The following is a 21359-nucleotide window of genomic DNA, read 5'->3' on the forward strand; positions in this document are numbered from 1 at the left end:
CTCCAGACTCCATACTATGCTACAACCTGAGTCACTCTGAGGTCATATTGTGTTCCTTTTTCATACTTTATCTGCAAGCTAGCCTGTGTTAAAGCAGGGGTTAGCCTTGCATCACTTCCCACCCAAACCAATGCTCTGATGTCTCACATTATGTACAGTATAACAAACATCATACACGTCTCCAGTTTGTGCACAACACAGTCCTTTATCTCCACAAGTGAATTTGCACTTCTGAGGCATTTCTGGGTCTTTGTCTGGGTTACTTTTCAGTCAGTGCACCAACCTGAGATGCTCAGATGGAATCTTGCTTGTTGTTTCTGCTTTTCCCAGGCCTTACACTGAGCATTTGTGACTTCCGTATGTCCCTTTCCATGCTTGCAGAGTAAGCCAGACTCATCAGAGCTTGGGAGCCCAAAGACAACTGATGACATAGTGCAAGAGAAAGGAGAGGAGGGCCGAGCGGCGCGACGAAGGCACAAGACTGAGAACGTAAAGCAGCAGTGGAGCCATGAGAAAGCTATGGCTGTGGAGCTGGAGCAGGCCCAGAGGTGGGGGTGTTACTGAAACAGTTTGAGCAATTAAATTCAGTAAAAATGAAACCTTCACATATTAGACTAAAATCAAAAAGAGACCACCCCTTTGTTGAAATTAAAAGTCATGTACAACAGCACTGTAAAATGTAATGCTAATGTTTTTCATTACTGAAAGGGATACATCAAAAATGCTCTTTTAACCTCCATGCGTCTGAATGGGCTGAGTCTCAGCTGAGTCAGTAGAAACAATGTGTGCTCTAAATGTAGTTTGTAAGCCAAGGACAGACAATTTTGTCAACAGTGGTTTGGAACAAGTACAGCACCGTTCTACCTCTGAAATGAGTAGTGCTGAAATGTACAGGTATGTTTTTAAAGTGTTATTATGGAGGGCAGACCCTCAGTTACAGTGTGAAGTTTAAAATGATGTGAAAGATACAAAAGAGCCTGCAGTTTCCCTTACTTTTCCAGAGCTTTGTAGCGACAGCTTGTTGTTTTGGTCTAATGGCCCCTGATTTTATTGTTGGGATTCACAATCACTGTGTTATCCAACACCTTTGCCGTGCCAGCTTTATAAAATGATGACTTGTCGGTATTGTGTTCATATCAGTTAGTATTGTCTCTGTTAAATAAGATAAGATTCCTTTATTGTCGTGTCGTGTGGGTGTTTTGTGGCTGTGCAGGAGGCAGGTGTGTCAGCTTGAGGAGGGAGATGTGGGCACACTGCACCCCATCTACCAGGTTACCTGCCAGCCGTGGATTGCTTTCATGGCCAGACTTGGTAAGCATTCGTTCTCCCATATTTTCTCCAAGAATTTTAAAAATTTCCTCTGACAATGAGCCGTTTTTATGTTCTGTAAGCTTAAGCGCCTCTCACTCTGTTTTTCCCCTCTGACCTGGCTGCTAAACAAGGCTGCCCTTCCATTCAGCAGTGCACAGCTGAAATCGCTTCGCACTTCCTTCTGCCTTCCATCTTGGCAGAGATTGTCAATTTGGTCAGTTCATTGGCCAGTGATACAGCAGTGAAGGCGTTTGAAAAGACAAGGTAAGTTCTTTTTACTGGCTATGAGATGACATTTTGATTACTTTTTTTTTATTACGTTTTGAGTTCTGAAGTGTCTCCTTATTTTGAGAGGGAAGGTGACACATACAGCTGGGACATTTGCTTGTTCGTTGCTTTTATATGCCAAGGTTTTAATGATCTTGAGTTACATGAACTGACTTTTTATGAGCTGTCACTGTCTATATACTAGCTGACATCCTAACCATTCACAGTGTACACACGTCACCTGTCTTCAACTTAAACTGAAATTTTCCGATTCGACTGTGACTTGAGCTCATTCATTGTTATGCATTGCCAAGTGTCTCACTGTGTCTCGCAAAGCAATTTGCCCGTGTCCCATAGAAAATGAATGGGAGCATGCTTGGCATTGCATTGCAGGTCTTCATTGTTAACACTTGAAATCTCGATTGGTTTTGTTTGCTTACTTGTCAACGATAGTAACTGTTTTTTTTTTTGTTTTTTTTTGTGCTTCGATTTTGACAGCTGCTTTCACCTTTTACTGAGCACCTTAAAGTTCACCAGCTTTCAATCTTCAATCAGTTGGAGTGTTTTAATACAGTATTCAACTGCATACAGGGCTGCAGCTACGACTAAAACTAAATGTTGAATGCCATTTCAGTATGGTCATATTTTGTGACAGTGTTTTCTAATTGCAAAAAAAAAAACAAAACAATTGTGTAATGTAAAAAAATGTTTGTCCTCTCCAAAAACCAAGCAAATTATAGTAGTGTGTGTAGAAAAAATCTTAGGGAAAAAGTAAACTTCAAGTGCATTTGAAGGTTTTAAGTTTTGCTTCTGTGTCATATATGCCAAAATAATGCTTTTCTCCTTCTCTTAAAACCTGTTAGCTGTCCCGCATCTGGAGAAATATTTGTACCATTCCCTCTTGTCCAGAACCTCAGCCAGCCTCCAGGTGCCACAAGGAGCTTCATCCTCATTGGTCGCAACTTCCATCAGTGGCACTGTAGCACAGAGCAAGGTAACTGCTAAGACCAGTGTCTCTAAACATTCACATCAGTCACTACTGCCTCAGTGTTCATCCTCTCTACAGCTTACTAAAGTGGACAGCACACACAGTGCAACGCAGTGGATGATTAGCAATCCTGAATGCAACATGGATCGTGGCAAGTGCAACAGCAAATCAGTTTGTACTTGCAGAAATCTGTGATCTTGCCGACTGAGAAGCTGATGGACAGGTTTTCATGAAATTTCTTGGCCTAAATTGGACCAACCGAAGAAAAGTAGTGAAGATGGCAAACACACATGTCCTTGAAATATTAAGTGCCTCTAAATGACCATTTGAAGGTATAAATGGTAACCATAGAAACAAGAGTTTCCTGGGCAATATGATGGTCGTTTCAAAAATGTACTTTCTGAAATAACTGACATTCACATTCCTGATAGATTACTTTATAATTTAAATAACATTCTGGTGTTAGCGCATGATTTTCCGGATGGAACTATCCTAGCAGTGTTAAATTTCAAAATCCTGTCTGTACTCTGGGATTGTATTTCATTGTCTCATGAAGCAACATGCTCCCACTAATGCAGCTCTGTGCATTTTTCTAATGCACTGCTATTGTTGTGGTCTGCCGAAGTTGACAGGAAAGCCTTAACTGTTACAGGAGTGGAAGTACAGACTTTAAATTCCGATGGGTGCTCTGTCTGTAAAGAAAAGGGACAACAACAAGTGTAATGTAGCTTATTGTGACCATAAGGTATCCAGAGGAGCTGATACTGATGAATGTTTATGCAGGCCTATGTTAGTGCATGACAGTGTGTAAAGACTTAAATGAACTTGTCTCAGCAGCATGCTGCTAACACCTGTTTAACCCTTGTGTAGTGTAGAGGAGCGGTTCCAAGCATGAGTTTTGTGTTGAAGCTTTCATCATGCTCCCTTTGCTGCTGCTCTTTGATTCTGTGTTTCTCTGTCCATGCTAGCAGCTGTCTAACATAACTATTTTTGCAAGTGTCTGCTTCCATCAGTTTGTGTTGAGCTGTGTGTTTCACTGTCCATGCCGCCTTGCTGTTTGTGCCATCTCTGTTTGCCTACAGAGGACAGTTCAGATGAGGAACACACCCCAGTGCTAAATAGGTTCACACGTAAGTTTGCCTTTCAGCTTAACACATTGATGCTGATTGGATGTTTTATTTATTTCTTTTTAATAGAAATTAAGTTCTTAATATGGGTTATTTGTTATACATATTACTTAACCACAGATTCTAAGTGTGTTTAAAAGCTTTTAAACACATAGGCAATTCCAATGTGGCAACATGTTATATGAAGAGTACATTTACATTTATAGTGTATTATATCGCGTTCATAATGCTTTATGACTGCACTCCTGAATACACAGAATGTGTCCTGTGAATGCTCTTGACTAGTCATGAACTAGTCACCTCAACAGTCAACAGAAAAGCTATATCTTATCCCATTGTCAGGTTGTAGCTGCAGGTTGTGATCTGAGATTTATTTAGATCTGAGAATATAAATCTTTGAATTTTAATTATTTATAATTTCAGTTTATTACCAAAGTAAGTAAGTTCCTAAAATAACTGAGCTAGAACACCTGCCGATATGCTGAGCCCGACAGATTGTGACTGAGGATAGAGCTGCACTGAAACTGTTTCTTTAAAAGGCAACAAACGGGAAAATGAAATACATTTAAACAGGATGGAATAAAATAAAATAGACATTGACAAGTTAATAAAAAAACAAGCTCATATAACAATAAATTATACTGCAGTTTTAGTATTCCAGTACAGTAACAAATATCCCAAAACCTTTGTTTTAAAAGATATTAAATCTTCTGGAAGGAGCAATATATTTGACATACATGTATTTATCCTAGAAATGGCCTAAGCAGCATAACTGTTTCTTCTGACAGGTTAAACTTTCTGCCATTTTTCAGCCAAACCTTGGAAACCTTTCAGAGAAGCAAGTGGGTTAATCAGTGCATTTGGCCTCTGCTGAGCAGTTCAATTAATTACATGTAAAAAGTTGATCTCAAAGTGGTGGTGCTGTACGATGACTTTAATCCTCTAGTTAGGTGGAGAGTAGATGAGAGCCTGTCCTGACAGTCAGCGAGATGGGCTGCTGTCTGGCTTTGGTTCCGCTGCTTTTCCGTTTCACTGAGTTTCTCTCTCTTCTGCACAGCTCATAAGGGCTTTCAGCGCTTCGAGGCTCTGGAGCAGAGTGATTGGTTCAGTCCCAACAAAGCCGGGGCAGGACTGGCTCCCCGCCAGAGGTTCCTCCTCATCAGGATCCTGGACAAAAAGGTGACTTAGTGGCTCTGCTGTGAATATCCCTTAGGCCAGGCGGAGAACATGACAGAGTTCTTATAAGGCCTCTGAATATACGTGTGACCACTGAATCACAGAAGATCATCTCTCCTCTCGCTGCTCCTCTCATTCAGTTAGATGTTGCTTTACCCCCCCAAAAAAGTCTCACGTACCTCCAGTAGTCTGTCAGCATTCAGATACTGATCTGTCCAGGTTTTAACATGTGTGTCACTCAAATTTCTCTCTCAGGGTGCTTTTGACTTTTTTTGATAGTTTTTTTTTTTGATAACTCTCAGCAACAGGCTAAATATTCTCACTTAAGGCATCTGGCTAGTTTAAACATATACGGTAGAATAATTGACCTCTCCTCTCTAGGGGTTGGGTTACGGTCAGTACATATCATATATCCAGGGTTGGGTTATCTCAAGGAAATTCAAAAAAAAATTCAAAAACCATGACCTGGATGAATGAGAATATTCACAGGCCCAGGGTTGGGTTAGTAACAGATCACATGTAATCGGGTTACATAATCATATTACAAAACCAAGTTACTGTAATCAACCCAGATTACCTTTACGGAAAGTTTCTAAATAGATTATAGTTACACTGTTAAAGATTACCTGATTATAATTGTATAATTGTGAAGCTTTGTTTTGTTAGTATGAGTACTGAATATGTAAAGTAAGTTCCTCTCGGGTTGCTAATGATGACTTGCATGCGATGTTTTTGAGTTTGTTTTTTTTTTTTAATGGTGAGGATGGAGCTTTTATTCTACTTTATTTACACTGAAAATGGAAGGTGAATATCTTGAGTAAGTCCTCCTGGTGGGCTTGATTGGAAAAAAGCAGCAAAAATCATAACAGCATCGCTTGTGTTATGTACACAGTACATGTGTAGATTATATCAGCCCTGCACAATTTGATTTAATAGTACATTGAACATGTAAATTCTGTGCAGTGGATTGTATTTGCATTGAAAATATTTTCAGGTTTTTAACCAAAAAACAAAATATATATATATATATGAGGAACTTTTGTGGCTGTGTTTTACATTTAGAGTAAAACTGCAATATTTTTAGCATTTAATATTGAAATAATCCTTAAGTGTTTGGATTACATTACACTGTATATTGTAATCCCATGGAATACTTTGCTAATAACAAAACTGACTACTTTTCAAAGCCGTCTGATCCAACCCTCCATACATCATGTAACTATCACTGCTTTAGGTGACTCTGTACAGCTACAACTGGTCTGTGGACCTGGGCGCCTCTCTGAACCGTGAGCTCATTCGCCTTGTTAAGTGGCAGAACGCGAGAGCTCATGTTGTCCACTGCCTGCTCAACCAGAAGATGGGCCTCTTCCATCACTACTGCTTCTCTGATGCACCCATCCATGAAATGGACTCCAAGCAGGTAAAGACAATGACATGTCTGAACCAATTCAGTGGACATTATTTGTTTGAGTCCACCGAAAGAATTGCTGATCTCATCTGCTTACCCCTGCAACCCTGTACCTCCTCACTGACTGAATTCTTCACACAAATGATGTAACAAGCAACAGAAGGGTATGTCCATCTGACGTATTTGTGGAAACAGCACTGAACCTCAGGGTGTGTGTTTCAGATGACAGAGGCTGGAAGCAAGCTTTGACACACTTCTGTGATGCTCTAATGACTGGAGCCTACATTTATGAAAGACAATTTAACTATTTAATCTGTCGTCCTTCTACGGCATTTACATGTAGCAGTCATGCTGTGTCAGCAGCAGCTCCTGCGCACTTTTCTTAATGACAGCAGGCTGTCAGAGATCCACGTGATGACATCAAATGGTCAGACTCTCACTGCTCACAGCAAATGCACTCAGGAAATAATTATGCCTAAAACATTGAATTTAATTATTTTAGTGAAATGTAAACGTTCCATCTAATTTTATCGTCGTGTTGAGTCAGTGTTTATAAATTACTGTAATTTCCGGATTATTGAGCGCACCTGAATATAATCCACAGCCATTAAATTTAGAAAGGAAAAAAAACTCATATAACTTATAAAACATATATAGGCCGCAATTGTATCTAAAACATTTGAATAAAGACATGTTTATGTTTAAACTAGGGCTGGGCAAGTTAACGCGTTATTATCGCCAACCAATGCGTTGATGCGATAATAAAGCCCTGCCCTAATCAGAATCAGAATTCCTTTGTTTATCCCCGAAGGGAAATTCTTTAGTTAAAACACAGAGGTTTTATGTGTGGGTTGACATTAATGTAAATTAATCAGACTGTAATTTAAACACTTTGACTCAGATGCATTAAATTATGACCCTTTAAATAGTTCAATGAAATTAGATTTTTACAATTTTAAATTTTACATGTAATTAAAATACTTAGTCAGTGTTTTGTGCATCATTATTTCTTTCGTGTGGTAGTTCTGAAACTACCGCATTAAGTCCTGCAGAGATTAGCCCACAATTCCAGTGACAAATGGGTCTGTTTTGGCCACAATCGTCTACTGTGTGTATTCATGGATTATGAGATGGTTTTTATAAAACAATTCATGATTGATTGGAGGTACGGTATTAAGCATGCAACTAGTGAACATTAAAAATCCAAATCTAAAAAAAAACTTACGACAGGATGTTTTCCTGTACAATGGTAAAGATTTTATCTCTTTAACGTGAACAGTACAATTGAATATTTTACTATCAAATGATTTATGTGGTAAATTACTACAGTTTAAAAACTGAAGCATTTTTTGAGGCATTGGAATATGTCAGAATTGCTCCCTCAGAGATGTCAGACTGCTTCTTTTACAGACACACTTTAAATTTGTCACTAAAAGCAGCCTGTAATGCTTTCACTTTCAAACTGTCAGTTTGTCAGCGTGTCAACATATGGTGGGGTCTAAGAGCTGCTGAGGAGAATGGGCTGCTAGTTCAGCTGGAATCAGCCCATCAGGGCAGCATCTGGGAAGGAGTTCTGATGATTTTCACGTCAGTGATGACATCAGTACCTGTTTCACATGCGCCTCACAAGTTATTTATGTAGCGGTGATGTGTCTACATTCAGAGAGAGGGAGAATTATCTGCCCGCACTTGCCTGAACCCTTGTTTTTAGCCACAGTGATGCCAACGCCATTGTGGTCTTTGAGACATTTTCACCTTCTGGGTAGATACTGTAAATCTTTGTTTCATATTCATTTGATTCATGTGATACAGGACATTACACTGGGTATCGTTCTTCCATGTGCCAAAACCATGCCAGTGAACGCAGTAATTCTTTTCATATATGACCCTAGAATCTGGGAGTTTTTACAGTCTCTCTGTGGGATTTTATTTCATCACTGGGCTTTACTATTCTATCCATATTCGAAGATAAATCAGTATTTAATGCAGCACTTCCCAGGAGAATTTGTCTCCCACTTTTTCCCTTATAGCAACAGTCAACCAGATGAAATTGTTTATTATTTATATATTGTTTATATAAATAAATAATAACTACAGCAACTTCTGATTAACCAATATCAATTTCATGCTTAAATTAAGAACTTCCGATTGAACCCGTTCATTTTGTGTTCAAATACCACATACTTGTAGTTTATGCCCCTCCCATTACAAGTACAGATGCAGATGATTTCACCCAGTAGGTAAAATGGATAGCAACATGGATAACGAAGACTTAGTCCTTTTAAAGATTTTGTCATAGAAATGTTAAATTCTTTAACTGTCTTTAAATGTTGTTAAAAGCAGAATTTTATGAAATTTATACATTTTAATATATATTTTTGGCCACTCGAGGGCAGCGTAACAAGCTGAAAAATGCTAATGTCTCGTAAAGCTGAAATTGCTAATATCTTTGCAAACAGTTGCTTTGTTGTTACAGATCCAGCAGACACAGGACATTGGTATGGATTAACATACTGTTGAGTAAGGGTGTGTTGTACAAAGTAAAATATTACAAATGTCAATGTGATTTTTGAATTTGGTTTTCCTCATTTTGGAACAGAAGCAAGAAGTTCTTGTCTCACTTGGGATTCTATGGTGCATCATTGTTTCTTCAAAATGTGATTTGTCTATAGTCAAACAAATTGAAATTGGAGCCAGTGCTAAGCATTGATTTTTAGATGGACGTACTGTTGGCCAGTGTTGAAACTGTTGACTTACTCTAGATGGCGATTTACTTGCAATCCCTCTAACTGCAGACATATTTAGACAAACTTCAGGAAACTGTATTACACAAAATGCATTTCCTTATCCAGAGAAGAATCAATTAAAAGTGAATCAATTTCAGGTGAGAAAGGTGTTCCAGTTGACATTCAGTATAAAGTCTGGCAGGCAGGCAGGCTAAATTCCTTCCCATATTCCCTTCACCTGCAGCTCCATCAGAGCTTGTTGCTGCTTTATTCAGGCTTGTTTTCTGTTTTGAGTGTCTCAGCAAAGCTGCTGGACCTCCTGTATTAAATTTAGAGCTGCAGATCAATTTAGGACTGATGTTGTCTGCGGCACAAACCAAAACAAGATTTCTCAGCCATGTGACTAAGCATTTTTATTCTTCTTGATCATTACTCTGTATTTCCCCCCTTCTTATGTTGGCCTGATTATACTCTGGAAATACAGCCCTGTCACATCAACAGCCTTGTTTTTCAAAATGAAACACTTAACTACCTCAGCGCAATTTAATCCTTGTCTGTTTCGATTTATCCTCTTGGGTTATTTATGATCAGCTCTGGTATAGAGAGGTCTGAATAGGGAAGTTTTCAAAGTCTAGTTTTCTGTGCGCTGCCAGTTAGAATACTGTTTGTCAAGCACAGTATTTAACAGCCCTACTCCCTGTTCTGCTCCATCCGCACATCATGAGTCAGCTGTCATCCTCACTCATCCTTAAGTAAGAGGACAGTCACACAGAAAGCCTCACTTTCGACGTTTGATTTCAGTAATTTTGGCCGAGTGTAAGAGAACATGGGAGCACTTGCATATCCATGAGATTTTGCAGTAAGGGCAGATTGGGACAGTAGGCTGGAGATGGATTGCGAATTGGGTTAGAAGCTTGCTTCATCCAGTCTTGAAACAAGCCTTCCGTTGTTTAAGTAATCCATTAAAAGAGGCGGTAGAGACTGCTGCCTTACCTCAGACAATACATGTTTTTTAACGCACAATCATTTGTCAGAGTTGCATGAGGACCTGTGCAGACAGACTTTTTTTTTCTTTTTAATTTAATTTACACTAACTTTAAGCAACGATGAAAATAACTGAACTTAGTCCCATTAAATCCAACAAGTGGACCAATAATAATATCCATCCATCCATTTTCTATACTGCTTATCCGTCAGGGTCGTGGGGAGCTGGAGCCTATCCCAGCTGACTACGGGCGAGAGGCGGGGTTCACCCTGGACTGGTCGCCAGTCAATCGCAGGGCCAACACACAAAGACAGACAACCACACACTCTCACACTCACACCTAGGGGCAATGTGGAGTAGCCAATTAACCTAATGTGCATGTTTTTGGTATTGTGGGAGGAAGCCGGAGTACCTGGAGAAAACCCATGCATTAAATGAAAATCTTAATAAGTACATGAATTAGAACACATAGGTACAAAAGAAAACTAACTGAGATAGCTTGACTTATTTACAATGGAACAATATTCCACAGTGGTGGACGCCTTACTGCTAATGCCCTTCTACTGTCTGTCTCAAAGAGCAGCAGCTAGTCTGCTGATCTGAGAGTATTAGGAGGAGTGTAATGTAGGGAGCAAGGCCACTCAGTGATTTTGAAAATAAGCAGTACGTGAAATGTAAAAATTGATTCTATATAGTACCGATGAAAAGTGTAATGATATTTTCTCATTCTTGTAAGGACCTTAGCTACAATATGTTGCACAAGTTGGAGGCAGCTGGTCGAATAACACTGTAATTAGGAAAGCAGGGACTGAGCCACTATGTCCTGCTTCCAGTGCAATAATGGCCCACATGCCATGGTGAATGTGGGGAAGTTATGAGTTTGAAGAGGGTTTAATAGGGTTGAATTACCAGCCAGGCAAGGTGAGCCTGGAAATGTGTGTCTGGTGGTTTGTAGTAATTTGATTAAATGCAGCGGGGAGTAACATGTACAACTAAAAGCACATGTACTACTAAAAGCACAGTATCAGCTGAAATGGTTGAGGGCAATGGTAATGGGGGCACAGACTGTTGTAGTCCCTGTTGTCTTGTCTCCAAGTGCACCTGCTTTTTCCGTTCATGTATTTGTAGCAGCACAAAATGGCCACCAAGTTGTCCAGCATAGGAGCTACATATAGAGTGCACAGGTTGTGAAAGGGTAGCTCACCTCTGCACCTCGCACCTCTGCCCCCCAGCAGGTCAATCTGGACATGCTGACACTGACATAAATAAAAAAAAAAAAGCAAGAAGAAGAAAAATGTCACGCACAGTTTTGTTCTCACATTGTTGTGGGGAACAGGCTGCAGTAGAGATTTATTAGAGCAGTATTTTACAGCAAAGAAAGACACTAAATGCCCTTTTGGCCTTCCCCCTATGGCCAATTACCAAACAAGCTCAAAGAATGGAAAGGACCAAACTTTTCCTTCCCCTTCGATGGCCCCGCTCTTCATCACTGCATCACTAATGAGTCCAGACAGAAGGCAGAATCAGAGCAGCAGAAAATTTGCCTGAACAGAGCTTCATCTGTCATGGTCCTGATGAGAAGCAGAGGGAACACCAGTGCACAGTTTGACCCTCCAGCCTGTGGACATAGTGCAGTCAGCTCTGCCACACAGGGCATCTGGACCCTAAGCTGCTCCGCTGAACAAACTCGCCCAAAAGTTTATCTCAACAGCTACTAGGGCACATGAACAACACTCTGGAAACTGAAGTATCCAATCATATTAAAACCTTTCATCATCCATATGTGGTACATTGGATATGTTATATACACTGTGATTAGATAACAAAGGTGCTTTATACTTATATTGGACCACCTTTGGCCTCACAGTCATTGCCACTGGTCATGACAGTGACTCAGGACCTGTAGCCCAGTGTTAAAGAAGCAACATAATCATCATCATGCTTAAAGCTGATATTTCAGTGGGATGAAGGTAATCAGATCATTGATATCCTTTGACCCTCAAGAACCTCTTAGATGGTCGCTCTAACAGGAAGCATCAATATCCGTCCTTTCTCCTTCTGATGATTCATTTGTAGATATGGGATTGCTTCTGTCCATTTGTTTGTCTTTTTTCTCTGACTGTGTCCTTCTTACTTTCCATCTTTCTTCTCCAGGATCCCAACCCATTCCTAAGCCCCTCCATGGAGCCTGATGCTTTGCTGCGTAGCACAGTTCCTCCTTTGCCCAGTAAAGAACAGGGCAGGCTGGGTAGCTCCGGTCGAAGTCTTGCTCCACTTCACTTCCCCTCCGAGCTGCTTCCCTTTGACGAAGCCCTTAGGGACGTCTGCACCATCCGACCCTTGATGGAGGGGGATGTGGTGGCCCGACATGGAGGCCAGCTCTTAGATATCAAAGCCACTGAGCGGAGAGGTTAATGCTACTGCTACTAACTATAATAATATAATTTTTGTCCATCGAGTTCATGGAACTCCACACCGTACTGGAGAGCTAACGCTTTGTATTTGTGCTGACAGAACTGGAGAAACAGATGAAGATAGAGAACCTGTTTGTGACTTGGCAGCAGAGATCAGCACAATCCAACATGCCCATTTCAGTAAGTACCACAAGTCATGGGTCTGAGCGCCACTTGCAGTCAAATATTTGTAACAAGACAAGACAAGACAACTTTATTTTTATAGCCCATTTTTACAAGCAGCTTGTCTCAAAGGGCTTAACATAACATCAGCAACATCCTCTGCCCTTCGACCCTCACATCAACTAAGGAAAAACTCCCAGAAAAACCTTTTAACAAGGAAAAAATGAGAGAGACCTCAGGGTGAGCAACAGAGGAGGGATCCCTCACCCAGAACGGAACTTAAATACAATATTGTATTATTTAAATTATATATTCACAGGGAAGACTGGACAAAATCTGTTTTTTTTTTTTGTTAGAGTAAACTTTTTTTTAAATGGTAGCATGTACAGATGTAATCACATTCGTATCTGACATAAGATTTTCTGATTTGTGGTTTTAATTTTTGATGCAAGTCTAGTTTGAGGCCAGCGACCCCAGTCTGGAGAAGAGGGACAGTGAGGACTTGACCAAATTATTTGAAATGTTTCTTCATTGTGAAAAGAACAAAGTGCTGTACTTGAAATGATAAATTATTAAAAATGTGTATGCAATATTGACACAGCTGAGACATGTGGTGGCATTGTGTCATTTTGCCGCTAGGGTTCAGGAGGGTTTAAAATGGTATTCAATATTAAACACATAATGAAACATAATGTGGACAGTCTAACGACAAATTGGATCTGACCAGGAAATCAGAAGTGAGTATTAAATTCTTGTATTGGGAAAGTAGTGTAATGTCATATACTTAATTGGACTTGGGGAATTTTGTCTTTTACTACTTTCCAGTTTTGACGAGCTACATTTACACTTCATTCCTCTGGGAAATCATTTACTATCACCTTATATCAAAGTTGGGAATATCTGAGCTAATTAAAAAGGTTTCTCTCTGCTACAGTGACATCTCAAGAGAGGTTACATGGTGGCATTACATTTTCAAATTTGATATTTCAGCAGACAGCCACAGAGCACTCTAACAGAACAGAAGAAGAATATGTAAGAGTAGGTCTGCAGCCTGACCTGGGTCCAACAGGGCTGGCAGCCATTTGCACTGACATTTGGTTTTAGGCAGATTTTCATACCAGTGAATGAACTAAATTAACTGTTTGATGTGATCTGACTGTTCAGGTTTGGAACTGAAAGTCATACCGCTGTACTTACTACATTAAGATTAAAGTCTATCTGGCAAATCTGTAATGCATTTTCCTGGGAAGCCTGAGGAATCTCACCGTAGTGAGCTACAAAGTTGTTATAGTCTTGTGTATCACAATCAGCCCACTGCTCTTGGTTTACCCTCTTCATGTGCTTATGCCGAAGCTGTAATTAACATGGATGTGTCAACAGGGAACAGATTTGGAGACCCTGAAGCAATCGTCAAGGTTGGTCCACTACTGTGCCACCCCTCTCCTCTTTGACCCCATCTTCCGCAAGCAGATCCAAGAGGAACAGATTGTTCAGCCTCCGGTGAAGGTATGTTGAGATAAAAGAAAGTTACAGGAAGAGGAGGTTGTGTCTTGATTAATGTCTGTAGATAGTGATTTTATCATTTAAGTTGTTGAAGTAGCCTCTTCTGTGTTGCAGCATCCTTTCCCATTTTTGCTAATATTATTTATTGTTATTTTATTGCCTAAAGAATTTGAAAGTTAGCCTTCTGGCACTTGCATAGTCCCTGGAAAAATAAATAAAAAAAATAAAATAGTACGATTTGTGGGTAAAAGTGTACCTGGCTTTCTAATAAGTCCATCCTTCTCTCCATCCTTCCACTTATGCATCCCTTCATCCATCCATCCATCCATCCATCCATCCATCCTTGTCGCTCTTCTCGGTCAAGGTTGTAACGTACCTTGAAGGCCGTTCTCCACTGGTGTTTATCACAAAGTTCTTGGGTTCTTGAAGTTTCAGGCTTCTGCAGCATTTCCCCAATAGCAGTGCTCCCAGACTTAGACATTCTATCTATTTATGAATCACAAGCAGGACACTAATGTATTTTCAATCAAAGAATCTATAAACTAAGGTAAACTAGTTCTAATTGGTAAACTAGGTTTAGTCCTAATTGTTAAACTAGGTTTACCAAACTAGGTTTACCAGTTAGGACTGCAATGAGTAATCGATTAGTTGATTGCAAGAACATGAATTGCCAACTATTTTGATAATTAATTAATAATTTCAGTCGATTTTCAAGCATAATTGTCATAGGCTGGTTTCAGCTTCTTAAATGGAAGGATTTGCTGCTTTTCATTGTCATTTATTATGGTAAATGATGAGTCGCTGGACTTTGGTCCGCTGGTTGCCTCTTAAAATCAGATTTTCAGTGAGAACAAAGAAAATGTACACTTTCAATGAATGTGAAAACGGCCTCATAGTCTCAAACTCACACACATCATTCAACACAATGAAGCTCAAACATTTACCTGTAGAAACAAGTAGAAAAGCATGTTTTTGACTGGAGTGATGGTTAATATATACACAGTAAAGGTTGACAAAAATCGGTTTACATATTATTATTTATTTGTATTATTTGCATTTGTATTACGTCTTATTTGTGTCTCACATGGGTGATCTCTGGGAATGTTTAAAATGCTGATATGCGTGCACCAGAAACGGCATCGCTCCAGTGATTCCACGGCGTCGGGTCGGGACCGAAGCTACAGCACTGACTCGGCTGACATGCTGCCCAGCCGACTGAAGGAAGAACCCTGGCTCCTTGAGATTTCCAGCACCTTTCTCCAGCAGTATGTTCAGTACCTACAGAGCATGGGCTTCATTCTGGTCCAGGTCCGGCCTCAGTCTCCAGCTCGCAGGTCTGTATCTGCAAGGAAAGGCTTGAATGCATGAAACCACCTTGATGCAAAGTAGATTAAATGTAAATATTTTTGAAATATTAACTCTGTTTTTCAAACAGCAGCCTTTCTGCCTCTCTATAAGTCCCCTTTCTCCTCCATTCATCTTGAGCAGCATTGTTCAGTGAATCATCATATGTGTTTTGAGCCTCGTCCACCCGCTGACCTCCCAGCCCTGCTGCCTTGTGGCTGATGTAACTAGGGCAGATGCAGGGCAGATGCCTGTCCTGCCTGCCCGTCACTTTCTAGGCTCAGATTGAATGACTCTCTTTGAATTATGTCTCCTGGGTTGGCTACACTCTGTTAGTGGTCCACTAGTCCTTGGGCCCAGTCCTCCTTGCTTTAAGCAGACCCCCACTGGCCCCTGTGTGCTATCCACCATCTCTTACAGCATTGCCCGGGCTCGTGCTGCCATGCTGAGTTCTATGTCATCAGAAGGGAGGATGTCATTTTCTTATGTAAAGCAGAAGAGTGAGGACAGTCCAAAGGTTAGTGTTAACCTCAGAGATGAAGAAATGTTATTTTCCACCCATACACCCATTACACCCATACACACTTGGGGATTGAGCCAGCCTGTGCTATCAGGCTGTAACAATTATCCTGCAATATTCTTCCCTTCATTTTGTGTAATGTGTTGTTTCTATTTATCCGTTTTATTATTTTTCTAATTATATTGTCATTCTTGATAACTACACTTGATCTGCATTCAATTTCTGAATATTTTTTTTACAGTCTTTGACTCCTAGATGCACAACTCAAATAAAAAAGACTTACCTGTACAAGTATCCAGTCTGCGGCAGGAATATCTAACACCAGATACGACAGGTGTAAAACATAGCTGACCCTCTTCATCATGAAATCAGGCACTCTGACTGAAATACTGCTACAGGGATGTGGTGCGAGTTGGGCTGAGGCAGTGGTGCGAGTCAAAGCTAAAAACTGGACAGATGAAGCTGGCCAAGTTTTAACCTCTTGCACTGGAGACTGATACGTTGCTGTTTGTACTACATTTTTGGATATTTTTCTAAAATCCTCACCAGTGGACTGGATTTATACTTCTGAAGACAATATTGCTGATAGAATGTGCATGTTGCTGTAATGATGAAAACAGACTGCAGTGCTCAATCCCCTGCAGGGTGGTCAAGAAACGTGCTGGAGTTTTTTTGTCAGGTTGTGGTAACCTTTTCAGTGCAGCTAACATCAGTGAGACCTGGCTCGGATCAGAAGTTCTTTTCCTTTGTGGCACACACAGATAACAACTTAAGCAACTCGCAAATAGGGCTGCCCCCCCTGAAGCACGGTTGAATTGGGGAATTTGGAGCTGGTTTTAAATTTTCAAGAACGTGAACATATTTTCTGGTCAGTTCTTTTATTGGTACATGACAAAACCAGAAAGTAAGATTAGTAGAGCAGAAAATTTGTTTTTTCCCTCACCTTCCCTCACCAGGGCCACCACACACTTGCGCACACACACACACACACACACACACACACACACACACACACACACACACACACACACATACTTGATTTGACAACAGCTATACTCAAATAGAATACAGGTCAAGCATTGCTGAAGACAACTGGTTTGGACTATGGATGTATTCAAGTTGTGCTAAGTAGGGGCAGATATCAACGAGGAAACAGCAGTATGTTTTACTCAGACATGCTATACTGTCCAGTGTTAGGCTAATTGTTAGCCTAATAAGCCATGTACCTGAAAACTTAACTAATTCTGGTGACTGACTGGTGACAGCCCCTCCTCCCTTCAACCAGCCTCACTTGCACAGCAGTCAGTCCACATTATCAGCAGTACAAGGAAGGGTGACAGAGGACAATTTAAGTCTTCTCTGATGTCAGGATTGTTATTTATTTTATGTAGATAGTAGATGTTTGGAGTTTATAGAGTAGCTTTGCTGTTGCTGCTCTCATAGCTATAATTTATGATATGAAAAATATCATAATAAATTCTAAATTGATTTTTTTTTTTGCACAGTAATAAAAAATGAGTCAATATCAGTATTAATAAAGTACTGGATCATCAGTAAAAGCTGTACTCATTTCTACCCACTAAACAGGTCCAGTTTTTCATCGCTCTTTAAAGAAATTAATAAGCACAAAATATCAGCTGCATGTCAGCACAACTGCAGTTACCTTCAAGCACCTTTTTTTAGACAAATGATGATTTTTTTTTTTTTTTCTATAAATGAACTTTGCAGACTACAGCATCTGGCACCACTGCATATCACCTCCAGAGGGCGCTGCCAGGAGGGATCGTGTTGATGGAACTGACTTTTCAGGTGAGATGAAGATCATGAGGGGCCCTCAGAATGATGAGGCTCACTGACATATTTGTTATCATCACAGTGGCATAAATCTGTAGGTTCTTTTTAATGTTTTAGTACATTTGAGTATTATGGCAACAGTTTTCTGGATCATACCTCCAGACAGCCATTGTGAACCACTTAATCCTCGTAGTTGTTGATTCTTCGGAGCTCCTACAGCGCCACTGAAGACATAATACAACTGTTCAGTGGTGAACTGATGGACTGACTGCAAGCGTCATCTAATTGAAGCAGCAGAAGTTGGAGCATTTTTCACCATGGGTTCCTGCCTGCCAAACACAAGCTCCTGAGTACCAGTTTATTACACAGACTTTGTGTTAACAATTGGTAGTGTCCATTCAAAGCTGAAATAACTGAGCGATGTCAGTGAAGTTGTGTCGGACGACAAAGCTCCTACGGCACTACGGAAGTCATAATACAACTGTTTTCACAAGCTAAGACGAGAGAAATGAAATAGGGCAAATGTTTTAATTTCACTAGAAGATATTAATGGGACCAGGAGTAATGTGTGATTACATTTCCATGTCTTTGCAGTATATACATGTTGTCTGCAGCCATATTATCTCCAGACATCACGATTGGTTCCCTGCTGTCAGCAGCTACTCAGATCCCTGAATCCAATGTAGCATTTGCCTTCATCAATTGGTCGGCCACACAGTGATAGTGTTTTTGCATATACGTAGAAATGTATATGATTAACCATAGATGTTCTCCATGTGCTTTCTCCCTCTGCCAGGGGTGTTACTTCTGTGTGAAGCAGCATGCACTGGAGTGTTCCCGCATTCCCATGGGCCAGACTGTCAACTCCCAGGTAAATGTTTGACAGAAATGTGCACTGGTGTGTGGATGCACAATGATAAGCTTTTTTTCTTCTGTTGATTTTTGAAAGCATGAAAAAGAGAATAAGAGAGCAAGAGTAGCGCAAGATGGAACAGAAAGTGATCTAAATGTTACATGCAGGAGGGCAGGTGTACTGATCTCTTTGAATAGTTGGATCCAGGGACGTTTGGGGAACCTGGGATAGGTTTTGGGGTACTGAGTTTGGTTCCAGGGGTTCTTAAGAATGTTCCAAGGCTACTGTTTGAGTGTTCAGCAGTCTTAGAGCAGGTTCCATGGGTCATGAGTTCAATTTCACAGTATTTATTTAATAGAAATTAAACTACTTCTCTAATGTTATCTAACTCATAGTAAATCCCTTTCACATAAAGCATAGATATTTTTGCAGTTTGGTGTTAAACGACACCTCAGTTCTCTCAATATAAATTTAATTAAAATCCTGAGACATGTCAATCTAGGGCATCGTGCATACTTGGGGGTACATGGTGCAAGAATGGAATGGTGGAAGTTTTGCTCAGAGAAACAGCAGTTATTAAATGATAAAGCTGGATATGCTTTTGTTATGTCGTTAATAAATCCAATTAAAAGATGTGCTATGTTTAAGCGTAGCTGTTCTCTCTGAATTATCTACTCTGGGAGTGGCTCTCACTTCCATGCCCACTGGCTGCTAATAATTTTTTGAAATATAGTTCCTTTTTGTGTGTGAACTGAAGGAGGAGCTTTTCATACAGTGTAAAGCGAATGTATGCATTCAGTGATGATCAAGTCATAACATACTACAGCAAATACATTTCACTGCGGTTCCTTTTGATGTTTATCAGGATAACAGTTCCTGTCCATGATAAGCACACTGTGAAGCTGTGATAGCAGTCGTTGAGCACATTTCCCAGAGCTCTTTTCTCAGATCCCCTGAGTTAAGCTCATCGACTTGTCTTCCTCTGTCTCCCTCTTTTATTCTTTCAAACTCATTTTCTGTATATTAAAGCTGAACTGAGACCAGTTTGGCTGGTAATATGAAGTGTGAATATTTAAAGTGATATATGAATACATGAAAAGCTTGATTTTCAGCAAAAAGTCCATCTATATTGTGAAATTATGAGAGTAGTAATCTAAGCTTTTATTTATTTTTTGTTTTTTTTTGCTTTTTCCTTTCAGTGTTTAGATGTTCCTCACAGGGGTATTTTGTATAGTTTTTCTGACCTTGGAGTACGATACTACCAAATGACTTAAAGGCCCAGTATTTAATTTCTGCCAAAACAAGAAGACATAGTTTGCAGTGAAGGCTTGCTGATGGTTGCTGATCGTGCTCTCTCTATATGAGCTATACGACCAGTGTGGCTTAGCTAACAGATAGCAGATATCCCACTGCAACTTTCAGTGGTTCAGCAGGCTGTTTCAACGGCGGTTATTTGGTTCACGGTGCAGACAGTGGAAAAACAGCTTGTTCCTAACCAGATGTCCTCAAATATCAGTCACACGCTTTGTTGACCCATCCACCACAAGCTTCTCCCTACCAAGTTTTGTGGTGCCGTCACAAGATCAGTTGAGCGTTCGTTCCTAAAGGCAGAAAGTCATGATTCATTTGGCTACTTGAGATGTTAGTCAGTTAAAATTTAATGTGTTGTTTATAAGAATTGGAAAATACTATTGATGCTGCTTTTTCTAGGGAGTTTTGAAGTGGAAGCTCAGTCGAATCCTTGAGAAAACAAACTGTTAGAATTGTGGGAGCGTCCACTGGCCTTTGCTTTGTATTTTACTATGTACTACCAAATTCAATTTGGTAAGGTATTTGCTGATTGGCATCACAGCACAAAGGAACATTGCTTCACAGTCCAAAACAGAGGTCTCTAAGACAACAAGTACATCCATTCTATCCATTCTTTGCCCTGGAGTTTTTGTTTTTGTTTTTTGGTTGTTGCTGTTGTTGTTGTTGTTGTTTTTCAGGCCCTTTCAAACCATAAATGTCTGTGAAGATGAAGTCTCGATGCTCTCCGAGAGTGATTCTTCATCTGGAAAGAAATTAACTGTGCTCCATTACTTTTCACTATCCAGGGTGACATTCACACCGTGTCATTTATCAGACTTCATTGGGTTCTCCAGTCTGTGCTGTTTAATGCATTCCCACAGATAAATTACTGCAAGAAAGTAGTATGCAACAGACAAACATACAAAGCTAAAGGAAATTTAAAGGAATTGTTTAAAGGAAGCGTGAAATCATGCATTTCAGTTCATTATACTGGTGGTATTGCAATACTCCCATGTTTTTTTTCTTCACTTACATTGTTATATTTACTTCCTGTTTTGGATAATTGATTGACACTGCTGCTCAACACTGAGTTGAGCAGTGTTTAGTGACAGGGGAGAAAAAGTCTAAACATGGAACAATGCTCTCATCTGGACATCTATTCTGAATGACAGAATGACTGACAGTCATGAGGCACATCTAGCTGCAAAGCTCCAGTAGGAGGAAAATCTGTGGCAAAATCATTTCCATGGAATTGGTGCAAGTAGTCAATTCACTTGGAAGGGTGACACAAATCTTTCATCCTCTGAAGTTCAACACAGGGGAACTTTTCCATGACAGTTCATGCATGCATGAATTGCATGATGCATGAGAGCTGGAGAGTCCTAAACAGAATAACTTATTGTAACATGGTAGCTTAGTTGGGCCTTTGAGTTTTGTTTACAATGTGGAAAAAACATGAATCAAGTTTCCTGCATCTTTGAACATGCATGG

General features: G+C 40.1%; 1 protein-coding gene across 6 annotated transcripts in view; it reads left to right on the forward strand.

Moving 5' to 3' along the window:
- The window catches only part of szt2 (SZT2 subunit of KICSTOR complex), a 99183-nt gene that overhangs the window by 60939 nt on the left and 16885 nt on the right, over nt 1–21359 (forward strand). For 5 of the 6 annotated variants that reach the window (XM_046392865.1, XM_046392871.1, XM_046392867.1 and 2 more), the window contains 14 exons: nt 382–548; nt 1214–1311; nt 1443–1575; nt 2442–2572; nt 3649–3696; nt 4751–4872; nt 6104–6289; nt 12143–12398; nt 12503–12582; nt 13945–14070; nt 15199–15401; nt 15832–15928; nt 17660–17740; nt 18522–18596. In XM_046392865.1, coding sequence (XP_046248821.1) covers nt 382–548; nt 1214–1311; nt 1443–1575; nt 2442–2572; nt 3649–3696; nt 4751–4872; nt 6104–6289; nt 12143–12398; nt 12503–12582; nt 13945–14070; nt 15199–15401; nt 15832–15928; nt 17660–17740; nt 18522–18596 — 1803 coding nt within the window. The remainder of the gene's footprint in view (nt 1–381; nt 549–1213; nt 1312–1442; nt 1576–2441; nt 2573–3648; nt 3697–4750; nt 4873–6103; nt 6290–12142; nt 12399–12502; nt 12583–13944; nt 14071–15198; nt 15402–15831; nt 15929–17659; nt 17741–18521; nt 18597–21359) is intronic. The other variant, XM_046392870.1, reaches the window with a different exon arrangement.

The sequence above is a fragment of the Scatophagus argus genome, chromosome 6 (assembly GCF_020382885.2).
Source record: "Scatophagus argus isolate fScaArg1 chromosome 6, fScaArg1.pri, whole genome shotgun sequence".
Classification (NCBI taxonomy): Eukaryota; Metazoa; Chordata; class Actinopteri; family Scatophagidae; genus Scatophagus; species Scatophagus argus.